At 36.3% G+C, this 22,122-nt stretch overlaps 1 protein-coding gene across 4 annotated transcripts in view; it reads right to left on the bottom strand.

Moving 5' to 3' along the window:
- anks1b (ankyrin repeat and sterile alpha motif domain containing 1B) overlaps positions 1–22,122 on the bottom strand; it is a 197,569-nt gene that overhangs the window by 88,941 nt on the left and 86,506 nt on the right. For all 4 annotated transcript variants that reach the window (XM_051891015.1, XM_051891014.1, XM_051891013.1 and 1 more), the window contains 2 exons: positions 18,663–18,799; positions 2,651–2,837 (listed from right to left, as the gene is read on the bottom strand). In XM_051891015.1, coding sequence (XP_051746975.1) covers positions 2,651–2,837; positions 18,663–18,799 — 324 coding nt within the window. The remainder of the gene's footprint in view (positions 1–2,650; positions 2,838–18,662; positions 18,800–22,122) is intronic.

Here is a 22,122-nt window from a genome sequence, read left to right as displayed (position 1 = left end):
AGGGCAGACCATCAGGGAGCGGCCATCAAAGAGAAGAGGAGAGGACCCCTCCATTTGAAAAGCCCCCTGTTAGATTGGAGAGTGACTGAGATGAAAAGGCCTTTTTCACAGTGGAGACCTGGCAAACCGAGATATAAACTCCCCTGTAGTGGCGAACGAGTTTTGAATGCAACAGCGATATTTCCTTCACTATCTATCACCATTTGCCTTCCTTAAGAGATTGCTTGTCTTATACAGAAGGAATGGCACTTAATGTGGCCAGGGAGAGTCGTGCAACTCGCAGGCCAAATTAGGCTTTAGTTTAAGGGTTGCCAGGACCTCCTGGCACACATCCACAGGTGGGGAGAATTTCAGGAGCGATATAGAAGAAAGTAATGACACCTTTTGGGATCTATACAAGAGACTGAGTTTAATAAATGGTAGAAAAGTTTGACAGCTTAGCCAGACAGCAAAATTTAAAATCAATTTTTTGCCACACCTGCCAATGGGGAATGTATTTACCAGCCATACATACTTCTTATCACTACAAGTATTGTGCATTATTGTATCATTTTTATAATATAATATAATATAATATAATATAATATGTAAACATATTTTTTAAAAAAATTGTTTAAAAAATAAGGTAATTACATTATATTACAAAATTATATATATATATATATATATATATATATATATATATATATATATAATACGAAAGTACTGGGCATTATTTTGAAAATTTGAAATATAATATAATCAGGTTATTTAAATTTAGCATAAAAGTTTGTGTTTATAGTACATAATATGTGTGTGTATATATTATCACATTTATATAAATATATTATATACATACATATATATATATATATATAAATATATATATACACACTTTTATTATGTTAACAAACTTTTATGTTAGATGCGATTAATCGTGATTAATATAGCACTAAATATAATATAATAGAACTAAATATAATAATATAATAGTAATTGTAACACATTTATTGTATATAATAAATGTACAATAATAAAGTATATTAATTTATGAAAATTAGGTAAATAATTATGTTATTATTGAAAATAATATACTGTATATAACTGCAATACTTAAATTATTAAAAATATTTTTTTAAATAATTTTTTTGATATATTTACAGTAGGACATTTACAAATTATTTTCATGGAACATGATCTTTACTTAATATCCTATTGATTTTTGGTATAAAAAAAAATCGATAAGTTTCACCCATAGAATGTATTGTTGGCTATTGCTACAAATATACCCGTGTGACTTACGACTGGTTTTGTGGTCCAGGGTCACATATTACAACTAATTTTCCTTGCATATTAGTGACAAATAGTGCAATTAATTGTTTCAATCTCTGCACTTTATATTAGAGAAGTGAATCAGACTCTATCTTTGTGTGAAAATGTATCAAAAATGTCAATGAGAAAAAATTTTTTTTTTCTATATTGATCCGCTTAATGACAGTTATTTCACATCTGGTGGAAAAAAAAAAAAAAAAAAATGCTAATAAAAAAATTTAGTCATCCTTTAACTACTGATGGTAAAAAGTATATTTTTAGTATATTTTTAATGGCCAAATCACAAATAACTTTTTTATTTACTCACCAAACACAATTATTTCTAACAAGTGGTGTGTGTTAATTTTGGATGCTGCCTGACTGCATGAGGAAAGTAGAAACTGCACTAACAAAGGTAGCTATTGCAACATCCCCCACTGTTACCGTATCTAAACTAAAACAGCATACTTGGCAAAAGTGAATAAGCAGTAACTCATATAATTAGGGTCTCTCTCTCCCACCTCCCTACTTTCCCCCCATTTCTCTGAACACATGCGTCAGGGGATCAGGGTGCCAGACAAGCATGTTCGCGGCATTAGTTAAAACCAACGGACTGCGAAGTACACCAGCGTCACCATGACTACCCCACCTCAGCACCAGGAATGACATTGCCATGGAAACAGCATCAACTGCCCACTCGACCAGCAGTGCCGTAGGTGGATGCTGAGGAAATGACAGACAGGAAGTGGCGGCCTTGGAAGCAAAACCGCCCGTGCCAAAACACTGACGTTTGCTGAGATGGTGCATTTGCAGAGGGCCTTATGCAGAACCTCCCAGTGTCGCTCTCTGAATGCAGTATTTTTTACAAACAATTCAGACCGAGGACATTCCCACATGCTCTGATGCTGGCTGCTGCTTTTATACCATGCCGAGTAGCTGAGCGGCACTTTAAAATGCCGTTCAAGCCATTAAAATGTGGTTTGATGAGTAATTCAGTCACACTTTTACAGTAGTGCTGCTCAAAGCAGCGGGAATCACTCCGTTACTGGCACAAGCACTCTGAGCCAATCAAGAGAGAGGCCTCCTGCTGAAATTAACATGTCTATATGAGAGACGCGAGGGGGGTGGGCTGGGTTAGCTAGCTGATGATATCATCAGATATAGAAACACCATCACTGTGAACAGAAAGCGAATCTATCCCAAAGCTTCTATTATTTGATCACTCAGACACTAGACACTTTTATACAGCTATATTCTTACTGCATGTCAGCAGTTTTCTCAAATTGTGTCTTTATTATTTGTCGTAAGGGATTTTAAGAGAAATATTTGTCCTAGACTAACAAGATGAGAAGAGTCGTACCAGTGAGGCCGTAGTCTTCGGCGGATCCGGTGGAGCAGTTGGCGGGGCTGATGGGGGGGCTGGCGGGGGGGCTGGTGCTGAAGCTGGCGTAGCCAAGAGATGAGCTGACCTCCGAAGGTTCGCAGCTGTGGTTCTGTAGAGGTTTCTGGACGTCCTGGGAGGAGGACAGCGAGGTCCGTTGCTTTGGCTATGACAGGAAAGAGTGTAATGTTAGCATTAGTTACTTAAAGAGGAGACTTTTATAAGTCTATTTTATATTAGCCAAGATGATACGATCTCCTGCAACAGATCCTTAAATAATTCTATCTAAATTTTAATGTAGAATTTACACTTCAATAAAATCAGGAAAGGCTTTTTGTGGGGCACCGAAGCTCACACGGAAAGCGATGAGGTGCGACATAAAAAATTACTGGCTGCTGGAGTCATCTAGAGGAGAGTGGTATCAAATTTATCAAACTGTGAATATTTATAATTAAACTTCAGATAATTATGAGCCGCAGACTGAGTGTGTTAATGTTTAATTGAGCAATGTTCATGATTCACCAGAATTTTTAACAAACTTGTTTTTGAGCGAAAATAAAAGCCCATTTTATTTTTATAAGGTAAAAAAAGAAGTTTAAAATAAATAAAATTCACACTGTTTGATATAAAGTCATACACAAGGTTGCAATTATGAGAAACAGTCGCAACTGACCCTTCGCTGAGAGTTTGATTGACAGGAGATCTAACCAATCATAACACTTTATCTGCCGTTTTGTGCACCAAAGCAGTCAGGGGAGTTAGTAGATTAACGTCGGTGGACTTGAACTTGAATAATGGTGTGTACTGACGTCTTTCCATAGTTGAAACAACATTCCTTCTGATGTTCATTCATGTTTATTTGATGCTATAAATGAACTAGTAGGAAGAGATGATCGCTTCACGAGCCGCTTGAGCTGAGGCGCTACAGCGATCTGAACGAGCGAATAAAGAGCCACAAAATGGTATTTATTGTTTAAATTTCTTTAAAAATTACAAAATTTGAGACTTTGTTGCATATCAAAAGTAACCTGCTCTGTCTTGTCTGTCGACACGTTGTCAGTGTCCTCTTTGCTCCACTATGTATTTTTTGCTGCATGTGAACATAATGTGTGGCATGAGAGCGGCATGGCTTGTCGGACGTAGCAACAGTAACTAAAGGGGGCGGGTCTTTGTGAACGGTCATTTGCAAGATTACAAGATATAAAGTGGCAATTATGAGAAATAAAGTCAAAACTGCTAAATATAGCAAAATAGTGAGATATAAAGTCACAATTATGAGAAACAGTTGCAATTGTGAGAAATTTGTAGTTACGAAAAAAGTTGGTTGTGAGAAAGGCACAACTGTGAAATATATAGTCACTATAGAAATAGTCACAATTGTGAGATATGAAGTCATAATTATGGGAAACTGCGAAATATAAAGTCAAATTGTGAGATTTAAATTAATTATGATAAATATTAGCATTTGTGAGAAAGTCGCAATTATGAAAAATAGTTGCAATTGTGAGAAAGTAGCAATTGTGAGATATATAGTCGCAATTGCGAGGTGTTAAGTCATAATTATGGGAAACTGCAAAATATAAAGTCAAACTGAGATATAAATTAAATACGAGAAATAGTCACAGTCGCAACAGCCTTTTTATTTTGTTTATTTACCTATTTATTTGCCAAAAACGACTTTCCATAAATGACTCCATCATAGTAAAACTTTTTTATGAAGAAAATGTGAATGGTGCCCATGCAAAATGTGCAAAATGTGCAAAATGTGTTGCTCCACAGTTACTAAGGTGTTCTGTCTGGTTCTGTCTGCTATGCACTTGCTAGATGTCCTGCATAGTTGGTTACTGGCCCAAATCAATATCTCCCACCCCCCTATGTTTAGTGGTATTCTGATGCTTGCCTTCACTGACGATTTCTGCAAAGACATCCCAACAAAAAATTAAATACACTATGCATGAGAGTTTGTCAACAGTAGAGAAGTTTTGAAAAAGCCTGCAAGTAGGAGGTGGAATAGATGTGCGATACATATTGCACAGCGAGAGGGAGAGACAGAGTGAGACAGGAGAGAAAACAGCTAAAAGAGATGACTATGTGCAGAGTCAAGCAGTTGTATAACCACAGGAAGCCTTACATAAACATCATCTTTGCTTTCTGTTGCATCACAGGTGTCCAAAATGCCAAATTAATTAATTTGCATGAGAAAAATGTCTCTGATTTAAGTGACTTAATTTAACACACAAACACACACACGCACGCACTTGGCAAGAAACTGGCTCCACTTGAAAACAGAGATAAAAAGGAGAAAATCCTCAAAAGATGGTTTTGTAGAAAGAGCAAACAAGACTGAAGTTAAAAAGAGGGTGAACTGTGGTCTATATTTTATACAAATAAGTTTAAATCAAAAGCTTTTTACTGTGCATGCTTCAACCACCCTTAAATCAATTTTCTTTTTTGTCTGTTAAATAATGTACAGTATGACTGCTGCTTAACTCTTAAAAGTAGATCTCACCACCTTTCACTGTTTCTACAATCTGTTCACAATATAATTCTCAAAGATGCTCTTGTGTCTCATAAGCTAGCTTAGACCAGCTCTATTCTTTATTCTTTCCTTTCTGGGTGGTTAAATATTTGATTACAAGAAAAAAGAAAAGAAAAAAAAAGCCATCAGATCTGATTTTTGTTTGGGGGAAAACATTCTTCAGGACATTTCACAATGCGCTTAACCCTGGGTTATCGTCATTCTAAGCACCGCTTTTAACCCCGGGTAAAGGAACGTTTCACACTTGTAATTTAGATGTGGGGTTAGCACCGCTTTTTACTAGGGGTTATGAAACCCTGCTCTGGAGCAGGGTTTGCACGGCTTTTGTGGCGTTAACTACGCATTTCGGTGCCTTAAATTTACGCGCTTTGGGCAGTCACGGAAACACTGTGTGATATATAAACAGTCATTTCTGCGTATGATAGGAAAAATGTCAAACGGCGATGGAAAACGCGACAATTGGAGTGAAGAAAAGACTGTCATTCTTACCTTTATAGTTCAAAAAGTTCACTCAGAAAAAAACTTGATATTACAGTCAGCAATGAGGATGTGCAATGCTACAGCCTTATGTAAACAGGTCACATGCTACGTTTGTCCAGTCAGTGACACTGACACCACAAATATGCAGATAAGGACTTTATCCCAGGGTTTAGGTATGTGCAGTGTGAAACGTTAGCTAATGACTACCCAGGATTAACTGTTAACCCCGGGTACAGTATGAGCAGTGTGAAATGTGAATAAAGATAACCCAGGATTTAGTTTACCAGGGGTTTAGAATGACCCAGGGTTAACTATTTCAAGTGTGAAAAGCACTACTGTGACTTAATACAAAACATATCTCTATAAGATAATATTTAGTCTAAGTTTCTTAACATACTATGATACTTAAGTTCTTCTTCGCTTATGTTTTGTGTTCGTTTCTGCAATTTTGTTTTGTATTTGCTCTCTCTACTTCTGTATTTTTTTTTTGTATTGTACCTTCTGTTTGGTTCCTCTGTTTGTATTTCATGCAAAGTGACCTTGATTATTATTATTATAATACCAAGCAGATATCTGAGTGACTTTTTTGATTTCATGCATACTTTATTTATTCAGTTCAGTAACATTGCTCACTATTGATGCTTTTCAATATCACCTGAATGACTTTTCAGAAAATCCTCCAGAACTCAATTACCATTTTCTGTTGGAAAAGAGGTGATAAAAAGAGTTAAGCAAATGTGTGTATTTGACTATGCACAGCTACCACAGTTTAGCCCAAATCTGCAAATTAAGGCAATTTTCATTTTGTTGTCAACACACCTTGTGTCAGGAACTGCTGCTAATGAACCTGTTACTCACACACACACACTTGCTGTCTCTCACCATGAACTCCTAATGAGTCTGTCATGGCTGACTGTAGTTAAATTAAAAAACAAAACATGCCTGTTCATCAAACACACCTACTGTCTCCTCTAATAATGTTCTACAGCAGTCTCACACACACACACTGTGACAGATTCACCCTGTGCATTTCTCTCTAAGGTGGAGATCAGGAAGCACACTAGGTTGACTTGCATACACGTGCATGTGTGGCTGTGCATTAGCTCACTAATACTACCTTCATTACGTCGGGCATTATTCTGCGAGCGAGTGCAGAGTAAGAAATTGTGCGCTAATTTATGGATGGTAATTATGATAATTATTCAGTGGGTTCTGGGATCGTGGGGCAATAAATGCCACTAACACGACTGTTTCACCTCCCAATGGGGCATTCAGCATATTTAGGAATGCAGTACTGTCAATGCATATGCAGATCACATTCAGCTCAAATCTCGGAGCGAGAATTTATAATTACAGAGAATCATTCAGCACTGATTTTATATGCTCATCTGGTTTGGGAAATACATTGAGTGACATAGAATGTTGATCTACCATCTGCAGAAGGATCTCTGGGTGAATCTCTTGACACTTGTCAAGAACATGTTCGAGTCAAATTCTCATTACCATAATGTGAAAAACTCATTCTCTCATTCATTTTCATAATGTGGGGGGGGAATGAAAAATATATATTACATTACATTATTTAATAAAAGTATGACAGTAAATTACATTGTACTGAATCTATTATAGTAGGGGGAAAAATCATTATGTCTAGACACAATTTTCATTACCATTACATTTTTACTGATACTTTTTCATATTAGAGTAATGTAGTGGTTCTCAAACAGAGGCCCTCAGCAAGCATAAAAGTTGACTTGAAATGATTGAATTATATTAAATAAAATCTAGCTTAATTAAAATGCTAAAACACAAAACATCAAGATGGAATCTGAAATTATATATATATATTTTTCCCCCCTCAAGTTTTTATTGAAGAATGTAGAGAATCAGAATCTTGAGTCTTGTGGAATCACAAAATGAATCATGATTAATTAATTTAATTAAATGTACAGTATCATCACTCCTAGTTTCCGTTAACAACAACAACAACAACAAAAAAAAATTTACATTTACCTGTGAACGTAAAAACAAGAAGTGATGTCATTATTACACCAGAAATATTGGACAACAAGGGGCCTTTGAGTCAAAAAGCTTAAGAGGCACTGCAGTAATGGAAATTACATTTTTTATTTATTTATTTTATTTTTTTGCAGTAATGAGAATTTGGGAATGTGGAATTTAGAAAATGTTTAATTGTTATTAGAAAAAAATGAAAAAGGGGAAGAGGGTAATTTTTTAAGCAAATTAATTATTTTTTTATATTATCTTTGGCCTGAAATATGACCGAAAAAAAGTTTGCAAAGTTACAAAATATTAAAGACACTCCCTTGGTCATATTTCATGATACCATGACCAGTGTTGGGGGTAACGCATTACAAGTAACTTGAGTTACGTAATCAGATTACTTTTTTCAAGTAACTAGTAAAGCAACACATTACTTTTAAATTTACAAGAAAATATCTGAGTTAATTCTTCAAATAAGTAACGTAAGCTACTTTTTTTTCCCAATTTACTGACTGACAGCTCTCCTGTCCCCATGTTGAGAGAAATCGTGAGTAAGTGCAGAGGCGTTGTGCGCGCTGTGTGAACATGATGGTTACTGTAGTTCTAGACTAAATGTGAACACGCATTTACTCATCTCAAATGCCCAATAACAGATTCAGCATTCCTCAAAATGAATAAAACAGTGAAATGTAAATACTGAATATTACGCAAACCCACAGTAATTAAATATGTAAGCAATAAGGTACGAGAGGCTGTGCTATATTATGAATAAGTCACGGCCGAATGGGTTGCAGGCACTCCGCTTCGCGTCATGCCTAACAACGCCCTTCAGCCTTGACTTATTCACGATACAGCACTAGCCTCAAGTACCTTACTGCTTTTATAAAATGGTTACACAATACAAATATTAAAGACAAAAATATGTATCAATGCAACTTTCATGAAGTAAACTTTCACTAAAAGCCTTCCTTCCACCGGAAAAAACAGTCCCTGACCGTGAACAGCAACAGAAGTTACATTATTACGCCATTAGATGGCGGCAAAGACTGTCTTTATGAGTGTGTCAGTCAGTAGCGAAGACTTTTACATTGAAAAGACTGTATTGTTGTGAACACAGAACAAGACGCAACTGACAAATGCGTTGATTAGCGCTGTCAGTCACGGGAAATCCCCTTAACTGTTAAAAGGACAAGATAATACATCGGACATTTAAACAGATTTTTTATTATGAACATAGGATTGACCTGAAGGAAAATGCTAAATATGAATGCAGGGAATAAACTCGATCGCTTTCTCACATTACTAATACTAATTCCCACAATACTTTCACATAATACTGATAAGAAAAAACTACTCTAGATAAACATCACATTTGTGTTTCATTCTTTTGTTTTTATTACTTAAGTAAGAATGTTGAACTTTGCACTTCCTTCAGCCTGAGGCTTATTCATTTCACTTTTGGTGTGAAAGGGCCTTTAAATTTGCCAAAAATAGAACTTTTTTGTTGTTATAAAAACAAACAGCCCAGCCCAGATGAGAAAAAGTAACACATTACATAAAAAGTAACTAAGTAACACGATTAGTTACTTTTTTAAGGGAGTAACGCAAAATTTTAATGCATTACTTTTAAAAGTAACTTTCCCCAACACTGACCATGACCCTGTATACGCCTTGTATTACGCTCATGTGATTCAATCACAAGCTTTCACTGTTATTTTATCATTTTACACTGTCATAAAAGAACTGGTGATTATTTTTTAGAAATCCACATTATCCTTTTGCACACTAGCTGATCCACAGAGGGTGGAGATTTGAATTTGAAAGTGCCCCAATGACTCATACAAGAACGTAGCCTGTTTCAAGGCCGGTTTATAATACTGAGTGCCGTAAGCAGTTTATTCATCCAGATAAAGATGCATATTGAGCGTAGAGCAACACTTCTATCAACATTCCTCTTGTTCGTCCTCCATCTCTCACATAAACGCACACACTTTCACTCACTTCAATACAACTACCGTCTCCATGACAACGGAGGCAAAGCTGCAAGAACACGGAGCACCGCAATAACAACAACATTACCAAATATAGAGTTCCTGTTGCTAAAAAAAGATGACAGGAACACACTCAGCAAAAGGGGAGGGGCTGCTGTTCATTACAAAATGAGACGCCTCAAAGCAGAAATCAAACAGACTGCAGGCTTTTACAACACCTTTTAACCTTAAATAATCCTTAAACAAGCAACACCAGAAAAAATCATGACAAATGAAAGGAATAGTTCAACCAAAATGACGTTTCTGTCATCATTTATCTCATTAACCTCATTATCCAAACACACATATATTCATTTTGGGGTGAACTATCCTTTTAAAAAGGCAATACAAGACAGCAAGACAAACTTAGAGAGGTAAATATTCAAGAAAGAAAATGCAGCTTGTGCTTCATGCTGTGTTTGTTTGTATCATACACAAAGACCTACCAGATATTAGCATCATTAGCATGACAAACTCGAAACTCAAGGGGCTATGGGCATGAAATATGCAATCTGCATCATTTAGCTGATCACCATTTCATCAGTGTTACAGTTTAAAAGCCAGAGGGATTTTCAACATCCAGCTGAGCACATGAAATTATCTTTTATTCCTGAGTTGCTATTAAAGAAAAAAAAAGGCAGAATATGTTATGACCACAGGGCTTCGAGAGCCCACTGGAACATTTCAACACAAGACACATACTGTAGGTCACTGATGAGTGTGTGTGGGCTACACTCAGTTTTAGTTCACTCACAGTGCAAACACACGCACATTTGATCACACTGCCAATTAAACACTTCTTAATTTAAACTCCTTGTGTCTCACAAATACACACCCCCACACACTTCAAAGGTCAATAAAAAGCAGAAAAGATACATCATAATGTTATGACCCTCTCCAACCAACCAGTGGTAGCATGTTGGTTGTGCTCACGGCTCCTCTAATGCACCGCAATTAAATTTGAATTTTGAATTTTAATTTCACAACAGTTATGAGGGAAAACTAGCAGGTCGGTGGCTGTGAGAGTTCTCTGGAATGTGTGAATTCAGTCCAATAGCTGCACTTCACATCAAGAGGCATTTTAACAGCTTTGAATATCTCTCTCTCTCTCTCATCAGAGTCTGATATTCTGTCTTCTAAAAGACTGATGTCTTCCTACTGCAATCGTTTCTTGCAGTAATGTCTGTCATTAAAATAGACAAAAGTTATGTAGATGCTTAGTAACAACATGAACACTGTCAGTTGTAGGTCTTTGAAAATTATATTTCAAACGTAGCCCAAACTTCTTTTAGCTCAGAAATTGATCTTGCCAAACTGAGTGCATCGTTTCTCTTCAACTAAATACAGCTGTGCTCATAAATGTACACACACACTGCTGAATATGTCTGATTTACATATTGTAGGCCTATACACGCACACACACGCGCACACTAGGGATGGGCATTTTTAGCAATTTTTCATTTTGATCATCGATAGGTTTCAAAAACGGTTAATCGAGTACTCGGGGGGGCGGGGCGTGTGCGGGGGGCGGGGCATGGCTGTCATGGAGATAATGAAAATATCTGAAGACTGTTAGGAAAATGAATGTTAAAAATAAAAATATGACATGAAAACCTGTCTATGAAAACATGATTAGAACAGTGTTAGATTGATTATGATGCAGCAATGTTATTCATAAGGAAGCATCTAAAAGGAATAGCCGCCTGAGGTGAGTGACACCAATAAACTGAAGCCCGTTCTATGACACATCCTATGATATTAATCAGATAACTTAGATTCATAATATAGACGTAACATTACAACTTGTATCGGCACAAAAGGATGCAAATGCCAGTGAACTTGAAGTTACGCGCTATAACGAGAGTGAGTGAGAGAGAGAGAGAGAGAGAGAGAGAGAGAGAGAGAGAGAGAGAGCGTGCACTTTCACGACAGCGCGCTGAATAACGGGTAAGGACAGAATTTACTGTAGATTTCTATAAAGTTCTCATTATAATGCTGTTAATGGCAGATCTGTGCTTTATTTTAATCACATTATTAAGTGATTCCATAAATCACCTGCGTGTTTTCAAAGCCATGCGAATTATGCCATTAAACAAATATGACAAAAAATGCACTGCTGCATTATTATAACATCAGTATTTTTTTTTTTTTTTTTTTAAGAAACATCTAAAAGCAATATGGCCGTCTCAAATAACTCAATATCGGCCATTGCATTTGAGCATGAAACTAAACACTGATATGCAGCGCATTCAGCATCTTAATAAATGTTGATATCCCGACCCAACGCATCCTATATTAGATTAATCAGATGTAGCTATAGTACAACTTTCATCTGCAAAAGATTTTCAAATGCAAACGTGAGCTTGACCGAAAGTGTAACTCCGATTGTGCTTTAAAAAGTGTCACTAGGCAATATTTTGGATTCAATTTGCACTTTCTGATCAACCAAAATGTTATTTTACAGTATGAAAATCACTGATGATTATTGCTAGAATAATTATGAATAGAATTTAAAGGATATTTTCAGCACAAGATAAAAGCTTGGCGCTGCACAGCCTGCATTGAACTGTATTTTCATCTATCTTGTCAAAGTGAAACTAGACATCACCACGTGACTTCGAGGCCATTCTCTCTCTTCTCACGTCTTTTGACGCATGCTGTGGAAAGCTAAACAATCGGAGCTCAGGGCGCCGCCCAAAGTGCTGCTATAACCAATCAGGAGAAAAAAGAAAAAATACATTTCGATCACCGTTTACATGATCGATCATCGCTGTCACGGTCGAGTACTCGGTCGCTGTTGCACATCCCTAGCGCGCGCGCACACACACACACACACACACACACACAAGTCTTAGGCACGTCAGTATTTTCACCCCCCAAAAAGGTTTTAAGCCAGTTATTTATATCTTTTGCTGTAGTGTGTCAGTAGGAAATATCAGTTCACATTTCCAAACATTCATTTTGCCATTAATTTTTGAATACACAAGTAGTTTGACAACAGCTGGTGCTTTACATGGAGATCTGAGCTTACCTATCATCAAATCTGTCTGTGATTACATGAAGAAACAGATGAAACTGAGACAGACTAAATCAAGAAGAACTGTGGCTGTGTCTCCAAGATGCTTGAAGAAACCGACCTGCAAAGCTACCTGAAAAATTATTTCTAAGTGTACCTGGACAAAAGCTGTTTTAAATGCAAAGGGTGGTCACACCAAAATATTGATTTTATTTAGTTAATAGAAGTTAATTGATAAATAAAATCTATTTATGACAGTATTTTTGAAAGCATCCTCACTTTACAACATTTTTATACATATATATATATATATATATATATATATATATATATATATATATATATATATATATATACATATTATTTGTCTACTAAACAAACATTCATTAGCAGATTCAACACTTTTTCGAATAACAGGAAACATGTTGAAACTGGCTAGTGCTGTATATTTCGTGTGTATTCTTTTTTTCTTCTTATCTCTGCCAGTAAAGAGGAACACAGGGAAGGTTCTGTTATCAAACACTCACCAGGATCTTGCACTGTCAGAAAGGGCAGTAAGATTATCAGACCCACTTACAGCTAAATTAATCACAGTTGGGCTTCAACACAGATAAACTGTGTGCCACACACACAAACTAAAGCCCTTAAAGATCTGTGTCTACAGACCTGTTAAAAACCGATGAGTGAGATAAAGTAAAGCAACTTCCTGTGGTCGTTTACACTCTAAACCTTTTAGGGAACACTCAGCAGGCTGTTATTCTGTTTGGTTGATCTGAATATCAGAGGTATTTGCACTGTTATTCATAGCAGTTAACCCAAATGGCAATAAATTTACATTGACGCTGACAGAATAGTCTAATGTCGGTTTTGTATTTTGTACTCTTTAACCTCAGTATTTATTTATAAGTATTTATACTCTTTTCCATGCAACCTAAGTGAGAAAGCACCCACTTGAGACTATGGTCATGCAGTTTTTAGCTCAGCAGTATTACAGTGGTTGTGTTTATGTGCATGTGCGTGTATGTATGTGTGCATGTAAATATAGCTGATAAAGCATCAAGAGGATTTTCTGTCCCCACTATAGCTCAAGAGCCCCTACTGTCCACATTCATGCACACAAAAGAACACATTTTACTTTGTCATTCTGGTTTTGTACAAAGGTTAATTACATTTTTTAACAAATTTAATTATGCATTGTCCTCTGCCAGGCCGATTCAGATCAAGAATCAATTCTTTACTGGAAAGCCTTTTAAACAGAAATTAAATTAGGTAAAACACAATTGTTATATAGTGTCCAAAAGCACAGTTTTAAAATAATACACTACAGCTCTATTTCAAGAACTACTGTAGGGAACTGCCTGCTGCCTATACTACCTACATAAACAGCTACATTCTGGGGCAGCATTTTAACCAAAATGGATCCTCACAAGTGATCAGCACTCAACATTCTTTGTATTTTAATGTTTAAAGGGGGATTATTTTGTGGGCTTTGCAACAAGCTAATGTCAAACTCTACTGGAATCAACTGATTCCAATACAGTTTGAAATTAGCGTGTTGCTAAGCCAACAAGACAAAACCCTACTATACATAAATTACATGACAGCACACATTAATATTGAGTGAAACGTTTTAGTTTCTGATTAAATAGATTAAATCTCGGATGTTTTTTTTTCCTTCACTAAGCTTGTTGTACTGTTTTCTGGGAATGTCTTCATCACAAATTTTGACCAAAAAAAGGTATTATAATTATGCTGTCACTAGGTAGGCTGCTTTCTCATTTTTGGAATATACCTCATATTTGTAAAATAAAATAGAATAGAATAGAATGTCTATTTGTCTTACGACTACATACCTATGCTGAATAAAAATGCTGTCGGTTTTGGAACAGCACTAGGTGAAAATGCACTAGGTTTTGGAACAGAATGTATATATGTATAATAGAATAGAATAGAATAGAATAGAATAGAATGCCTACTTGTCTTATGACTGCATGCCTATGCAGCCTAGAATAGAATAGAATAGAATAGAATAGAATAGAATAGAATAGAATAGAATAGAATGTCTATTTGTCTTACGACTACATGCCTATGCTGTCTAAATATGCTGTCTAGGTATGCAGTTCAATGCGTTTTGGAACAAAACTTACATTTGTAAATGCACTATAAAATAGAATAGAATAGAATAGAATAGAATGTCTATTTGTCTTACAACTACATATCTATGTTGACTAAAAATGCTGTTGAAGGTAGGCAGCTCACTAGGTTTTGGAACAGAATGTAGAATAGAATAGAATAGAATAGAATAGATTAAAATAGAATGCCTACTTGTCTTATGACTGCATGCCTATGCAGCCTAGAACAGAATAGAATAAAATAGAATAGAATGTCTATTTGTCTTACAACTGCATGCCTATGCTGCCTAAAAATGCTGTCGAAAGTAGGCAGCTCACTATTTTTTGGAACAAATCTTACATTTGTAAATGTACTATAGAATAGAATAGAATGTCTATTTGTCTTACAACTGCATACCTATGTTGACTAAAAATGCTGTCAAAGGTAGGCAGATCATAGGTTTTGGAACAGAATGTATATATGTAGAATAGAATAGAATAGAATAGAATAGAAGTCTTACAATTGCATACCTATGTTGACTAAAAATGCTGTCAAAGGTAGGCAGATCATAAGTTTTGGAACAGAATGTATATATGTAGAATAGAATAGAATAGAATAGAATAGAATAGAATAGAATAGAATAGAAGTCTTACAATTGCATACCTATGTTGACTAAAAATGCTGTCAAAGGTAGGCAGATCATAGGTTTTGGAACAAAATGTATATATGTAGAATAGAATAGAATAGAATAGAATAGAAGTCTTACAATTGCATACCTATGTTGACTAAAAATGCTGTCAAAGGTAGGCAGATCATAAGTTTTGGAACAGAATGTATATATGTAGAATAGAATAGAATAGAATAGAATAGAATAGAATAGAATACAATACAATAGAAGTCTTACAATTGCATACCTATGTTGACTAAAAATGCTGTCAAAGGTAGGCAGATCATAGGTTTTGGAACAGAATATATACATGTAGAACAGAATAGAATAGAATTGAATGCCTACTTGTCTTACGACTGCATGCCTATGCAGCCTAGAATAGAATAGAATAGAATAGCACATCATTGGAGCCGTTTGAATTTTTTTTTTTTTTTTTTTTTTGAAGCAGCTTGCAGTACGCAAAGTCACCATAGGAGCAGCACCATTAAGGGGAAGGTCTCCCTGGAGTAGCCTGAGGTTAACTGTCTTGTTGATTGATGACAGCTCAAATACCTACCACTTTACAGTTACCAGCCCAGGTCATTAACCTCTAGGTTACGCCTCCTTATGAATGTTGTGATTGAAATGAAGCCAGAGGATTATGATCCCTCATCAGTCTCTTCCTCTCTCCCTGGAGAACTAGAGGCACACCTGGATGAGCTGTAGTGCTTATGATTTTCAGACATGACTAGATTCCACTCTTTTTGTGCATCGAGCAAATGAGGAGCTTGATTATCCCATCAGTGTGCCGGAGCCCTCGTCAGCTCTGATGGCAGCCCACTCCAGTGATCATGAGTGCTGTGTGATGATTTACGGCCTGTTTACACCTGGTCATGCTTCATGCATTTTCTCTGATCGGAGAGATATCTGATCTTGAAGAGACCAGGTGTAAATGCCCTCCGAAACGCTTGGGAGACGGATTTAAATCTGATCACTCATTTCACTTCATTAGGTGGTTTGAGACGCATTCTAAATTGGAGTTTAAATGAAGTTTAAAGTTTATTTGGTTGTTGAAACCACATATGTAAATTTCTCAAAATGTAAAAAAAAAAAAATGTGTTACAGGCTATATGATGTTATAGCCAGATATGGCAGCGCTACTGCAACACGCATTGCCACAGATAAGTAGCTGAGTAACTTTTTAGCAAGCTAACGTGCATACTGAAAAATAGAAAAGCCATAAAATAGGGGGAAAATGTCACATGTTATGTGACTTACCCACCAACAGTGGAAGATGGACTGTACTTAACAGCACCAAAGCACAGTTTGAAATGAAGGGGGGGGGGGGGATAAATCTTTAGAAAAAGCACACAGCACATGTCATGTGCCTGACTGGGACATTGTGGAGTTTGTTGTTGGAGACAGTGGGGGAGAACATGCACAGTTGTGTCTCCTTCTAATCCTGCGGGCGTTCAGCACACAAGCAGCACGGCCCAAAAGAGGGCCAGCGCAGATAAACGAGTGATTGTGGTCGTCTGAAAAGAGGACAAACATGACTCTGATAGGATGCACTGAGCACTCTGACAGGGAAGAAAAAAGAGCCCATTCACACTCTTCTAAGAGAATAATAAGTCACAAACAGAGAGCAGAAAATAAGTCGCAAACAGAGAGAGACCTATCAGGAGAGAAACATCTTATACAGCGGCCTCAAATAAAATTTGAAAACCTAAGCCACAATTTAATTTGCATTAGATACTGTATAAAATATGAAACCAAGTGGCAACTTTTTTTCAGATCTAATTTGTTATTCTGAGCCATTTTTTCTAGTTACAGTTTGTATTACTTTTTCAATAACCCCTTGAAATCCAGTTTAATCAGGCACTATCTGCACAGATATAGCACTGGTTTGAGCCTAATTTGCAAAGGTCAGAGCTATTTGACATGGACAATTAAACATGCTGCTATTACCACACACGAAAAGTAGGCGGTAAACAGAATTTAGTTAAAAAGATGTTTGTGAACATTTTATAGCAATCCTGACCATGGTAATCCATCAAATGCTGATAAAATTATGGAGAAGAACATTTTAACAGGCATACATTATAACTCAAGCATACTTTGGCATAAAGATTCCAGTTAAAGTGCTGTTTCAGGTGTCTGGATCGTAGCGGTACACTGATTCTGTACAGTCCCAGTAAAGTATGCCAGATAGTGGTAGTCTTCTGTAACTTCCTCAACCAAGTGCTCAGAATCACAAGATAGACAGTTGCAGCCATTTAAAACTTTTTCGGTGGGTATTTATGTTGTGCATGATTTGTATCATTTCTTTTGTGAGCATGAATTCTGGCACTTTCACAACATTCTTGGTGAACTGTACCTTTTATGCACTGAAAAGACATTAGTGTAGGGTTGCTAGTAAATTATTATAAAGAAAAGGAAAGTACAACATTGAATTAATATTTTGAAGTAGAAAAACTGAAATATTTATAAATATATATTCTTTTATTTTAATCTTTAAATCTTTCACAACTTTGAATTTTTTTCAGTATGTTTTTGTAATTTATGATTACATTTATATTTATAATGAATAAACAATGTATATTATTTCTAATAATTATTAATATAATTAATAAATAATATACATTTTATAAACATTTAGTGTGCTTGTTTTTTTGTTTTTCTTTGTTTGTTTGTTTGTTTTTTAAATTAAATGCCACTTGGTTTGATAATTTATCTAATTCAATTACTTTCATACACTTTTAAGTGTGCCTTTTTAAGTGTCCTGACATTTTTGGGAACACTAAAGCTTGATATTAATATACTGTAACAGATGATAATCAAATAAAAACCCTCAAGTTTGAAGGAGTGAAAATGAGGGTGGCTTGGGACAATTGCATATCAAAGCATGAAGAGAATCCGCCTGTCGGGCATGTGCATATTTATAATAGCCGTATAATTAAGATGAAGAATGCTCAGTATCTCAGCGTAGATGTAAGACAGTACTGCTCTTTGTGTGTGTGTGTGTGTGTGTATGACTCCCACACACAGATGCTGCGACAGTTACAGCCAGACTACGTTTTATCTAAAAGAGCACCATTAACCTTGAGAGCAGAACAACATAATAGACTCTGTGTGGATGTGTGTTCCTGTATGTGTGTGTGTACCTGGGGGCGGATGACTCTTTCTATGTTCCTCAGGGCCGTATCAGGTGAAGGAGGCGAGCAGTCAGGAGTCAGGCCTGTAGAGTCGTCACCATGGTTACCTCGCTCTGCATCACTGACCGACACGTGTGAGAAGTGGCCTTCAGAGAGACAAAATACAGAGAGATATTCTTAAATTAAAACCACTGGATTCAAAACAATTAAAAACAATGAGTTGACATCTAGGACAGAATTGGTCAGATAACTGTATTCCCACCATTGATTTGAAAGTCTTCAGCATAAAGTGCTACTTATTGCCGATGTAGCCAGGAAGCGAAAGGGCTTATGGAAAGAAACTAAATCATGCAGAAATTCAATGAATGAACATCCAGCAATAGCCGGAAAAGACTCTGAAGGAACCCTGTGTCTTCAATGCTAATTAAATGGCTGAACACTGAGCTTCTAATGCAGAGCATTTGCACCATTACCTTTAACAGACACTGAAAGCCAGTGTGAGACATGCACAGAAGTGAACTACTTCATTGTTTTACTGGTTTTTGCCATCATATTTTCTAAATTATGGTTTTTAGCATATTTTGCTAAAATATTTTGGGTTATATGTAAAAGTTTTAGACAATGTCAGCTTTTGTCAGTGTTATACTCGGTAGTCATAGAAAATAATTTGAACTTGCCCCTCAGTTTGTAAAAACAAACAAAATGTTGACAAAAAAGCTATTATAATGGAGAATGGAATGGAAATTAATTGGGCAATCACTGCATGTTTGCCCCGTAAGGCCAATTTACAGTGACCCAACAAACTATACCAAATACCAACAAACTCCATCAAAATCCAACAAACTCCAACAAACATCAACAAATTCCAACAAATACCAACAAACTCCAACAGACACCAACAAACATCAACAAACTCCAACAGATATCAACAAACTCCAACCGACACCAACAAACTCCAAAAAACATCTACAAACTCCAACAAATACCAACAAACTCCAACAAACATCACCAAACTCCAACAAACATCAACAAACTCCAACCCACACCAACAAACTCCAACCAACTCCTCCCCAACAAACTCCAACAAACATCAACAAACACCAACAAATGCCAACAAACTCCAACCAACCCCAAGAAACTCCAACAAACATCAACAAACTCCAACCCACACCAACAAACTCCAACAAACATCAACAAACACCAACAAATGCCAACAAACTCCAACCAACCCCAAGAAACTCCAACAAACATCAACAAACTCCAACAAATTCCAACAAATACCAACAAACTCCAAACATCAGCAAACTACAACAGACACCAACAGACTCCAGCCGACAATAACAAACATCAATAAACTCCAACAAACATCAACAAACTCCAACCCACACCAACAAACTCCAACCAACCCCTCACAACAAACTCCTACCCACACCAACAAACTCCAACCAACCCAACAAATTCCAATAAATACCAACAAACTCCACAAACATCAACAGACACCAATAGACTCCAACGACATCAACAAATACCAACAAACTCCAACCAACCGCAACATACTCTAACAAACATCAACAAACAGACACCAACAAACTCCAACCAACCGCCACAAAATCACAAACATCAAGAAACTACAAAGGCTAATTCACACTGCGCCGACAGATGGCAAAAGACACTTCTTTATTAATATTATGCATATTTAACTGGTTTTATTGCATATGCAACTTATTCTAATGAATACACACTACTCGTCAAAAGTTTTTTTTTTTTTTTTTTGGTCAAATAAATGCAGCCTTGGTGAACATAAGAGACTTATTCCAAAAATACTAAAATCTTACCGACCCCAAACTTTTGAACATTAGCGTATAATCAGCCATACTGGTTAATGATGATGATAAGATGATGATTCCGTATTTTGAAATGCGAAATCATTTTTGTATACTGGGAAAACTTGAATGTGTACTTCTGGAGTCATTTGCTTCTAGTTATTTTAGCTGTAGAAAAAAAGTCTGTTATGCTGCTTTATATTTCAAACTGGTATTTGTTATCATGGTATTTTATCTTATTATCACAATTGTTGTTATGTTTTTGTTATTATATCTATGATATACTTGGAGTACCAAGCAAACAGCATGGTGCATGAATATGGCACATATTTAGTAGCATGCTATCTATCAAAGCAGCATGGTTTTACCATCTGACACCATCAGTATATACCATTGTACCACTATTGTACTTTTTTTAATGGAAGCTTGATTTCTGTTGTGTTGTTCTCAATCCTGTGAGAAAACAATACATCAAAAATTATTATTATTACTATTAATAATAATAATATTAGTAACAAGGTCTCATCACTCAGAGCAGTACAACTTGCTGTGTGTGCTTATGTATGTGTTTTGGTTTCAAGCCATGTAATTCCAAAATAGCACATGTACTGTATATACATTCACACACACTCGCTGCAGTGTAGGAGTGGGATCGCATTATGGTCTGAGCAGATTTCCCCAGAGTAGGATCACTCTCTGTGAATGAGGGATGAAACAGAGGAAAAGAGAAAGAAAGAGAGCAGAACGAGGTGAAGGGTGGGTTACATCTGACTCCTCCACCAAATTACTGAGAAAAACCCTTCCCATCAATCACACACACACACACACTCATACTATGTGAAAGCCATTCTGTTCAGAAACGGTAACTCCATCCCTGCATTCTCTGTCTCTCCAGTTCTGCATGAAGGAATGCGGAAAACAGTATGGGATGATTATGTTAGCTCTAAACAAGTGACTACCAAGTGAGTCAATAAGCCCTACGGCATCCATCCGGACAAAATCAGAGACGAATCCAAGCTGCATACATTTATTCAACACCCTCCTCATCTTCCTTTCCTTCTGTTTTTCATATCCTTTGATTGCCAACTAAAAGGCAGGAGATGAGTAACAAGTTTTGCCATAGTCAAAACACTAGAGACTTGAAGTGAAAAGCATTATTTTTTCCCTCTGCATTCCACCGGAAAAAGTAAACAAGCAGGTAATTAGGCAATAAAACAAATCAAATCCAAGCAGCATGCACATATATTTACTTAGTTACACATAAAGGAAAAAATAGTCCCCAAAAGTGAGCTAAATCTGTCAAAACCTCACTTTGGGGACATCTTCAAATGGGAAAAAAAAGATGCATACATGCAGTAAATCTTCATTCAATCACCTTTATCATCAGGGTCATTCCAAAGTAGTATAATTTTCTGCTACTAAACACAAAGGAAAATAAATTAAATTCATATTATAGTTTAGTAGGCCATACTATAGTTCTGTGTGACGAGAGACGGAAATCCAAGTCATTATTCGCTGAACATCTTCCCCTCTGGTGAGCTGTTAACCAATGAAAACGAAGTATTGATTAAATGAGTCAATGAAGTTGTGAAGCAGAACAATCAGCTCAAGTAAATTAATCAGACCATTCTTGTAAAGTGTTTAGT

This window comes from Ctenopharyngodon idella, chromosome 4 (assembly GCF_019924925.1).
Source record: "Ctenopharyngodon idella isolate HZGC_01 chromosome 4, HZGC01, whole genome shotgun sequence".
NCBI classification, from domain to species: domain Eukaryota; kingdom Metazoa; phylum Chordata; class Actinopteri; order Cypriniformes; family Xenocyprididae; genus Ctenopharyngodon; species Ctenopharyngodon idella.
This window is presented reverse-complemented; position numbering and strand designations above follow the sequence as displayed.